Raw genomic sequence first — 10,680 nt, forward strand, 5'->3', positions numbered from 1 at the left:
TTTATTATAAAATAACATGTTTTAAAAACTATTAAAACTTGAGAACTAACACAGGTCAAGAATGCACATGCACAGCTATATCACTCTTCTGGTTTGAACAATTTGAGTATTGTTAGTTTATAAAGCACTTGTAATGGAACCAGCAAAGTCTAGTGTACCAAATTTAATTCAGACACATTTTCCAAATGAGTAGGGGTTTGTTGGAGATTGGAAGCACGTAAAACGGAAAGGAATGTGGATAGCTAACATGGCAGATTTCTTCCTAAAGAATGATTTCTTGAAAAAAAAAATGTATATAACTCCTCTTAAGGGTTATAACTCCCCTCAGTTCCTCCCCCCACCCCTCCAACTCCCTACTATATTTAGTTAGCAAAGTTTTCATTCCTCGTGTTCCTGGAAGAGTTCAGTATTGCAGGGGTCTGCAGATCATTGGTATATTCACAATGCACACTGCAAACAGGGAGACTTAATGGCAAATATTCCTAAACCTTTCTATGAATTTCCTGGTTCCTTTGGGCTCCTGGTAAAACCCTGCAGATGATATGAATGTAGCTTTTTTGTAATTTAATTCAATTACCACACAGGAGCTTAATGACATTGTTTTGAATAAAATGCTGGAATATCTGTTCCCTGAATCTCAAGACTACTGCTGCATATGGTAAGAATAAAGAGAGAGTTGCAGCTGAAAACCTGCAGCAAGACAGTTCTCACTCATCTGGGAATAGAGGGAGTTGGACAAATGCTCCCTCAAAAGGCATGAACATTTGGACAGAGCTGGGGACTGAAAGAGAATGATGTTCTCTAGTTTCACCCATTAGTGAACCAACTAACAAACACAATGGTGTTGTTGTTATTCTTTTGCCATAAGCAACAGGACTCTGTGTGTGGGCAGCAGTTTAGTGGGGAGGAGGATAAGTCGACCCCTTTTTGTCCTATTGATTTTTTCCTATTTGCATGACTTGAGCAAATTAAATGATGCAATATGGCTTTTTGTTACAAAACAAAGTGAGAGATACCACCCAGACACATATGTTGATTCGTAGGAGCTGTTTACATGAGAATAGAGTGAAATCTACCGTGAACTGAGCATAAAAATTAGATTCAGCCTGGGTATTTTTTTTTTTTTAAATGCCTGGGCCAGCAAGACTGAAGCACAAGTTTTCCAAGAGTCTCTCAGACCTTGACAACTGCAGTGTTGTAACGGAGGAATTCTTAATTAAACCTAAAATGGGGAAAGGGAGGGGGAGCAAAGACACCTGATTGTTTATTTCACGTGCAGTGATTGTTAATGACGTGATTCTCCACCCCCCCTTGCAGTACGGTGGATAGCACACGTTGCTGCTGCATCCCATGACAAGATGTTGCAAAGTCAAAAATAAGCTTGCCTTTACGCTCAACCAACACTGTTCCATATTTGTTTAAACTTAAGAACACAAGCAAAGTGTAAATGCATAACTCCTTAAACAAATTTCTAGAGCAGATCTTCCTGGACAACTAACCTGACACTGAAAGCCTGAATTTATAATGTTCCAAAACATTACGAACTGAGGCGGAGAACAATCTCCGTTTTGGGTGACAAATATACCCCAGCAAAATCTTTCCCCAGTTTTTCGGCTTCCCAACTGGAGTACCAGGAGTTCCTTTCCGCAGCGTTTAACTATTGTAATGCAAGACAATCCCTTCTGACGGGGCCGGGGGGGTCTTACACCGACCGCGCTTCAGCATCCTGTAAGATTCCATCCTCTCCCTAACCGAGCACGTGGAGAAAACTGCACAAATCTCGTTACCCTAGAAAAATAAACCGGAAACCACAGCCACCTTAATTTACAGTGGCGCCGCAGCCAATGCCCGATCCGATCCCAAACACAGTGTGAATCGCGATTCCTTGAACTATTTACCCCAGCCCAGAACGCGGGTACCGCGGAAGCTTCCCTCTTCTGAGACAGGCAGATTTTGCACAGCGTCCCGACCACGGACTCCCGGGGCTGGGGGAGCTACCTGTGCACCCCAGGGAAACACGCAGCTCGCATCACGCCCGCACTCCGCAAAAGTCATCCAAAAGGGCTCTCTAAAGCAGCTTCGCCCTTCTCCCAGCCGCCAGCATCTCCGGAGGCGCCGGGAACCCCCAGCCAGCCAGCCAGCCCGGACGTCAACCTCGCGTCTGCGAGGCGGGTGCGCGCTTACCTGGGTGTCCAGGCGCCCCAGCCCCGGGCTGTCACTCCGCAGGCAGCAGGACAGCCGCGGGTAGAAGCCGCCGCACAGCACCTCTCCCCCACTCAGCAGCTCCAGCTGAGACATCAGCCGCCTATCTCTCCTTTTCAGGCGCTTCGGGGGGTTCCCATTTAGGCACCTTCTCCTCCTCGCTCCGCTCCCTTCGCTTCTTTCCCCAAACTTAGCATCTCCTTCGAAGAAGCCCAGAGCCACGGCCAACAGCAGCAGCTTAAAGGAGAGCATCTTCAGCATCGTCTGCCCCGAGCGGCAGGGGCTGGGCGCGCGAGGCTGGGGGGGAGCGCCGCTGCCCAGCAGGGGCACTAGGGCGCAGCTCCAGGAGGAGGCTGCGGGGGACACTCGAGAGGCGGAGAGCGGTGGCGGGGGCAAAAATAAGTAGAGCGACGCGACTTTGCAAAAAATAAGGGACAAGGCGATGTGTCCAGTGCCTTGGGGGAGTCCGAGGAGCAAGATAAAGTTGTGCGGATGGCACCGTTTGCAGTTGTGCCAGTGTCAGCTGGGTTAGGGGTTTCCTGCCGCGGCCGGCAAGTGGGAGGAGGAGGAGGAGATGGAAAAGGAGGAGGAAGAAGAGGAGGAGAAGACGGCCACAGAGGTTCACTTTTCCGTGTAATGGGAGTTGTTTAGGTGAGACAGTAGCAGGAAGAGAAACGGCGGCGGCGGCGGCGGGGCAGGCGCGGGCAGGGCCGGCGCTGGGCTCTGGATGATGCTGAGGTCTCCTCTGCCGGCGGCTGCAGCTTCTCACACAGCCTCTCATGTTTCGCTCCCTCTTTTCTTCTTCTTTTTAACTAGCGCGCGGGGAGGTGCTGCCACCGCGCGCCCCTTGACGTCACCGCTCCTCGCGCGCCCCCGCCCGGGCCGGGGGAAGGGGAGGGGAGGGGAGGGGGCGGCCCCGGCGCAGGAGCGTCCCCGGGCCCGACGGCCTGGTGGCCGCGGCGGGGCGGGGGCGGGGGCGAGGGCGGGGGCGAGGGCGCGGCCGACCAGGGCGGGACCGAGCGCGCCGGCCTCGCCGCGGCGCCCGGCGGGGGGCGTGCGGGGCCCGCGTCCTGCAGCCCGCGGGGCCCGGGGCGAGGGCGCGGCGCGGAGACGGCTCTTCCGCCCTCTCGCCTCCCCTCGGCCCCCCGCGCTCCCGCTGGGTCAAGGCGGCCCAGCCGAGGCTCAGGAGAGCGAGCGAGAGAAAGTGGGCCGCGGGAGGTGAGGAGGGAGGGGCCCCTCCAGGGCTCCCCCAACCCCCGGCCCCCGCCCGCCCCTCGCCCCGCGCGCGGGGAGGACGAGCCCGGCGGGCTGGGGTTGGCGGGAGGGCGTTTTGCGGCCCCTTTCCCGCCTCCTGGCCGCACGGACCCCCCCCCAGCCCCCGCATTTTCAACCTGAATTTCGAGTCGGTAAAGATCTCCTTTGGCTTCTGACTTAGAGGCGGGAGGCCAACGCGAATGCTGCGAGCCGCGGAATAGGTTAAGACGTTCGAAGACTGTTCGAGAAGAAGTTTCCATCCTTGGCTGGGGAGCTGCGCGCTCCCGAAGTGGAGCGGGCGCGCGTGCCTGCGTGCGGTGGGGCGGCCCGGGCCGCGCGCTCCCGGGGCCCGCCGGTGCGCTGGGGCACCTCCCCGAGCGCGGGGGCGCAGGTTCCGCCGCGTCAGGTGGAGGAGAGAAGGAGCTGGCCGCGCCAGGCAATCAGCGTTCATTATAAATGGGGAGAAAAAAAAATCCTGGGGAGACCTCCCCGGGAGTGTGAATACCGAGGCCACCACGGAGGCGTTAGTTCTGGAGGAAGAATTAGTAGCCAGTTTGCGGGCATCCAGAAGTGGGATGCCCAGCGTATCCCAAGTACCCCGGTACAAACCTGTCCCCGGATAGACAACGTCTGTAAGCGTTTCTAAAAAGATCGGCACGTTATCGAGAGTGCTGACGTGATGTTAAGTTGACGCGAGGATGAGCCAGGACAGGGTCGCCCGCTAAATGTGCTTTCTGCCATGTGAGCATGTAACGGGGGGGGGGGGGGATTTTCTGGTAGGTAGGATTTTGGAGAGGAGATAAGGCAGTTTTCCCATCTTGGCAATGGAAGAATATTCCCCATATTTGGGTTGGCTGCACTTCTCCGGTATAAGCTTCGCCCAGCGCACGTGAAAGTTGGTGATGGTGGATTAAACTAATTACTGTTAAAGTGGCCACAGTGCCTAGATAAGGCTGCTTCTGCGCCTTTCGATTTCTGGACCCGGGTTTACCAGTGGAGCTAAGATTTTTCCACGGAGGTGGTGACCGATTAGAATAACAAAAAAAAAAAAAAAAAAAAAGAATCTGCTGCGATATTTGGTCCAGTCCTGAGCTCAGTACAGGTCCGGGATGACATACTTGCCATTTCTCTCAGGGGCTCTTGTATACACGGCTTCTTTATGTGTCCCACAGACTGCCGTATCTGACATTCTTCCTGCATTGAGGACTCTTAATATAAAATAAATCATAGAGCTAAAAGGACTTAAGACTTTAAACTCATTTAATAAACAGGAGAAGACAGACATTCCACCAAGATTAAATCACTTGCATAATCTCATGTAATTAGGTAGCTTAAAAACCAGGACTCGGGGGCCCAATCTAGGTCGTTTTCCACTATCCAATACTTTATTCCCAAATACCCAGTTTTATGTTCTATTTCCAAAATAAAAATCCTTTTAAAATTATATTTCAGTGGTTTCAGCTCCCACTCTAAGTGATGAATTCATCTTAGTAGTTTTGGAACAGGCTTTCCTTATGATTTGTGCTTCGAGACTAAAGACGTTGAAAAGGTAAATTAATTTGGTTTTTGGAAATTTTGTGGCTTTTATAATCTGTGACCCTATGGTTTAAGAATAGAGTTTATAAAAGATTGCTGAAATGAGATAAACATGTTCTTTCTTGATACATGGGAGCTAGAATTGATCCTATACGTTGTTAGTCATGACAGTAAATAAATGGAGTCAGTGATGAGATAGCTGAGCTTATTCTCAGTACCACTGATAAAATTTCCAAAAAGTCTATGAGCAGTGCCATAGAAGTTAACTAACTTCTGATTCTTTCTTTCTTTCTTTCTTTCTTTTCTTTCTTTCTTTCTTTCTTTCTTTCTTTTTGCAGGGGGGAAGTTGCTTAGTTCACATATAGCCAACTTGACAGCAGAATATTTAGGAATCAAAAATTTTGTTTGTTTCTTAAGAGTAATCCTTGAAGGTCCACTTGGATATGGCAAACCATGTGCACACTTAACGTGAAAATGATCTTCCATCAAAGAGATCTGTCTCTTCAGCTAAATCAACAGAAGCGGTTCAAAGAAGAGACCCTCTATCTGACCAAACTCAGCCAGACAAATTAAATCAGCCTTTTTGAGCAAGGAGTAAAGCTGTGCAAGCGTGGCCTGATCACCCCTCTCTGCCCGCACCAGCACTGACCTGCCCCCTCTAGTTTTGCCACCTGTGTGCAAATCATGCCCTGTACAAGGGCACCTCGCTGAGATAGCCAATGAGAGCTGAAATCCTGCCAAGCTCCGCTGATCAAGCTCAGTTTATGGGTATAAGGCTGTGTCTACCCAGGTAGTGTGGCCTCTTTTCTAAGTTGTACCAAGGCACTCTGTGTGGGCCGGGGGGCAATTCTAACCATACCAGTACCATATCCCAGTTCTACCCAGGATTCCTTACCTCTGACAGAATGAAGATTCTCATGAACAGATTAGGTTTATCGTAAAAGATGAATTATTTGACCCAAATTGAAATTAATTTCATAGATAAAGCTCAAAATATTGCTATGGATATGTTTATATGTATTTATATGTGTATGTATATATTACTATGGATGTGAATTATATTTGTAGGTATTTTTATGCATAAAAAAAGTTATGTGGGTACACATTTCTATGTGTCAAAAATTAGCACAACTTAAACTTCGTAAATGTTGAAAATAAAACTATTTTAGGTATTGGAAATGGATTTCTGGTCTTCACAGAAATACGTACTATTAACATTTCAACAAATATGTATTAAGTGCCAGGTACTTATATACATGTATACAGTCATGACAAATAATATACCCTGCTTCTAGATAATTTATTCTCTAGCAAGGAGGACAAAAGATAAGGTCACAAAATAACTTCTGATTTTATAAATTGTGGTGAGGGCTGTGAGACATGCCAAGATGGAGAATAATAAGCACACTTACCTCACATTAAGTGACTGGAGAAAAGTCTCTGTGAAAATGACATTCAGTTGAGACCTGAGGTGAGTTGGTATGAGTTTATGGTGTAATTCCACCTTGACGTTTAAAGTATAGAAGCATTTGAATTCAGAACAGAATATGAGACATTTAAGGGAAAGCACAGAATAAAGATGTAAATAAGAAAGGTGAGAGATTAAATTCTTAGTTTAGTTTATAAACTCTAGGTAACTAATGAGGTTATATTCATGTATTTTTCGCTTCCTTTTGCGAGTACCTAGTTCTCATTTTTTGTCTTTCTTTAAATTGTGGGTTTTTATTCAACTTCTAGGGATTATTGTAGTTTGAATGGCCATGCATGATAATGGCCATTGCATCTTACCTAACCAGCACTTAGGTGTTATGTTTTTGTTTTCATTTGTGCCTGTTGATAACTGTCAAGATTTTTTTCATTTGTGGAGTTAAATATCCATGAGATTTTAAGCTCTGTGAGGGTAGGAATTATATTTCCTTCTTGTTTGGCTTCCCAGCGAAGAGTCTTATCAGTGTTATACATTTCATACTCATCAACCTATTCATACAGTGTCATACACCAACCTCACCGTGCCAGGACCAGTCTCTTTATAAATTCTGCTGGCTGACCAGTCTTGCTCGACTTACTACTCTTAAAGGTTTAAAATGGAAAAATATTTGGATTATAAAAAATCCAAGTTGTTAAACAGAAGGGGGCACACAACTTAAAGCACACTATCATGAAAGAATTTCAGGAGATGCCACTACAAAGTGTGGCTCCATGGAGGAAAGGCAGCCAACAAAGCCAAAGAAAATCACATAGCTTTTTAAAATTAAAGATTCGTTATAGTTCAAGCACACTGATTTAATGGTAGGGCCGCTAATAATGGTTTTTCTACAGTTATTCAGTCTTCCTTTCAAAAATTGGCACTCTGCTCTGGGCACTGGGCATTTAGTAGTCAACAGTGATTCTCTTGGGAGCTTGTATGCTACTGGAGAAGGCAGTAGATAACAAATGGATAGAAAATATGCCATGAGGTGATGTGTGCTATAGAGGAAAGGGATTATGGGGAAAGACAAGGCAGGAGTTGAGAGAAATAATAATTAGGAAAGTCAGGAAATAATAGGAAAGATGTCTTCAGAGGTATGGGCAGAGACTTGAAGTAGTGAGCCACATCCACGCAGATGTCTACAAGCATAGGGAACAGCAAGTCAAAGACCAGGAAGCAAGCATGCTTGGTATGTCTAAGGATTAGCAAAGAGACCAGTATGGCTGGAACAGAGTGGGTGACAGAGGAAATGACGAGAAGTAGCAAGGGCAGGGCAGACATCACACGGTTTTGTAAGCTGTGTTTCAGACTTTGGCTTTTACTCTGAATGAATGATTATCTCTGGGGGTCCTCATCAGAGGTAAAGAAACTGCTGGTTATTTCCTGTATCTACAGAATGAATTAAATGTAAGGCATTGGTTAAATGGGTGTCAGGAAACTGAAAAAAGCAAAAAGAGAGCGCTGGAGTAAAAACAGTAACTGCAGGGAGCAGCTCCCATTCTTAGGGAGTGAGGAACAAAAGAGGGATTGGCGTTTACAGAACTCAGAAGCTGACCTCTTTATCCATTCATCTTTCGATGGACTGTGTATACAATGGAATATTACTCGGCGTTAGAAACGACAAATACGGGATCCCTGGGTGGCGCAGCGGTTTAGCGCCTGCCTTTGGCCCAGGGTGCGATCCTGGAGACCCGGGATCGAATCCCACGTCGGGCTCCCGGTGCATGGAGCCTGCTTCTCCCTCTGCCTATGTCTCTGCCTCTCTCTCTCTCTCTCTCACTGTGTGCCTATCATAAATAAATAAAATTAAAAAAATAAAAATAAATAAATAAAAAAAAGAAACGACAAATACTCACTAATTGCTTCGCGGTGGAGGGACCTGGAGGGTATTATGCTGAGTGAAATAAGTCAATCAGAAAAGGACAAACATTATATGGTCTCATTCATTTGGGGAATATAAAAATTAGTGAAAGGGAAAGGAGAGAAAATGAGTGAAAATATAAGTGAGGGTGACAAAACATGACAGACACCTAACTCTGGGAAATGAACAAGGGGTAGTGGAAGGGGAGGTGGGGGGGGGTTGGGGTGACTGGGTGATGGGCACTGAGGGGGACGCTTAGCGGGATGAGCACTGGGTGTTATGCTATATGTTGGCAAATTGAACTCCAGTAAAAAAAAAATTAAAAAAAAAAAGAAGCTGACCTCTGAGATCCTGAGGGCACCTTGGAGATAGGACTGCTGCCCAGCTCCATGGGGGGTACCGTCCAGGATGGTGAAATGAGGTTGGTTCTGGGAGTGCTAGAAGAAAGCTGGGGACTGGAGCCACATGCCACTAACAGGATGTATTTGTTTTGTAAGGCTGCCATCACGAGGTACCACAAACTAGGTGGTTTAAAACAACCAGCTCTGGAAAGCTGTAAGTCTGAAATCTAAGTGTTAGCAATGTGCCACTTGTAAGGGCTATGAGGAAGAATCTGTTCTGCACCTCTCTCCTAGTTCTCATAGGCCCAGGGGTTCTTTTCCTGGTTTGTAGATGGACTTCCCTTTATGTCCTCATAGCATATCCTGATGTCCATATCTGTCTATGTGTCCATATTGCTCCTTTTTATAAAGACACCAGTCCCTGGATGAAGGTCCACCTCTTCTTGATCATCTGCAAAGACCTTATTTGAAAATAAGGTCACATTCATAGATACTGGGGAGTAGGCCTTTAATATCTTTTGAGGGGGGACACAATTTAGTGCACAACACAATATAAAGAAAGGGTCATTGCCAGGAGGATGCAGACAGGAACATGCATCCTTCCTGCCTTCCTTTTTTTTTTTTTTAAAGATTTTATTTATTCATGAGACACACACACACACACACACACACACACACACAGGCAGAGACACAGATGGAGGGAGAAGCAGGCTCCATGCAGGGAGCCTGGTGTGGGACTTGATCCCGGGACTCCAGGATCACGCCCTGGGCTGAAGGCGGTGCTAAACCTCTGAGCCACTCGGGCTGCTCTCCTGCCATCCTTTTACCTTCAATAGCCATGTATAACTTCTGACTTCCCCCACTCAATTAGCACATATTTTGTATGTTATATGCATTTTATGCTATATTCTATTTATGCTTATTCTTATAAGCAAGAGAAAATACAGTACTGTATTGTTTTCACTGAAAAAAAAAAATCAGTGTGTAAGTGGACCTGCACAGTTTCAGCCCATGTTGTTCAAGAGTCAGCTGCATTGCCTAATTGTCCTTTTATTATGTAGAATCTGTAGTAATGTCACCTCTCTCATTTCTGATATTGATAATTTGTGTCTCTGTCTTGCTTCAACTTGATCAATGTGGCTGAAGATTTATCAATTTTATTGGTTTTCTCAAAGAATCAGACTTTGGTTTCATTGATTTTTCTCCATTACTTTGTTGTTAGTTGATTTCCCCTTTGATCGTTATTTTTTACTCTGTTTTGCTTACTTTGGGTTTTTATTTGCTCTGATTTTGCTGGTTGCTTAAAATGGAATCTGAAGTCATTAATTTGGGACCTCTCTCTGTAAATGTATGCATCTAGCACTATACATCTCCCTCTTTGTACTGCTTTAACCACACGCTATGGTTAAGTTTTAAAATGCTATGTTTTCAGTTTCAATCAGTTCAAAATACTTTCCATTATTCCTTTTGAGTCTTTTTTTTTTAAAGATTTTAATGTATTTATTCATGAGAGAAACAGAGAAAGGGGCAGAGTGAGAAGCAGGCTCCTCGCAGGGAGCCTGACGTGGGACCTGATCCCAGGACTCCAGGATCACACTGTGGGCTGAAGGCAGGCGCTTAACCGCTGAGCCAACCAGGCATCCCTACTTTTGAGTCTTTGAATCAGAGGTTATTTAAAATGTTTTATTTCGTTTCCAAATATTTGTGATATTTTTGAGGCCTTTCTGACATGGATTCAAATTCAATTACATTGTAGTGAGAGGGTATAATATGCACAAACTGATTTTTTTTTATTTTATTTTTTTTTAAATTTTTTATTTATTTATTTATGATAGTCACAGAGAGAGAGAGGCAGAGACACAGGCAGAGGGAGAAGCAGGCTCCATGCACCGGGAGCCTGATGTGGGATTCGATCCCAGGTCTCCAGGATCGCGCCCTGGGCCAAAGGCAGGCACCAAACCGCTGCGCCACCCAGGGATCCCACAAACTGATTCTTTAAAAAAAAAATCTTGAGACTT

General features: G+C 46.1%; 1 protein-coding gene across 4 annotated transcripts in view; it reads right to left on the reverse strand.

Moving 5' to 3' along the window:
- Positions 1-3,729, reverse strand: part of HHIP (hedgehog interacting protein) — a 91,114-nt gene extending 87,385 nt beyond the window's left edge. For 3 of the 4 annotated variants that reach the window (XM_055336602.1, XM_055336601.1, XM_055336604.1), the window contains exon 1: positions 2,185-2,955. In XM_055336602.1, coding sequence (XP_055192577.1) covers positions 2,185-2,463 — 279 coding nt within the window. In that variant the 5' untranslated portion in view covers positions 2,464-2,955. Of the gene's footprint in view, positions 1-2,184; positions 2,956-3,593 lie in introns of those variants that run through there. The other variant, XM_055336603.1, reaches the window with a different exon arrangement.
- Between the last annotated feature and the right edge of the window lie 6,951 nt (positions 3,730-10,680).

Source organism: Nyctereutes procyonoides, unplaced genomic scaffold (genome assembly GCF_905146905.1).
Source record: "Nyctereutes procyonoides isolate TBG_1078 unplaced genomic scaffold, NYPRO_anot_genome, whole genome shotgun sequence".
In the NCBI taxonomy this organism is placed as follows: domain Eukaryota; kingdom Metazoa; phylum Chordata; class Mammalia; order Carnivora; family Canidae; genus Nyctereutes; species Nyctereutes procyonoides.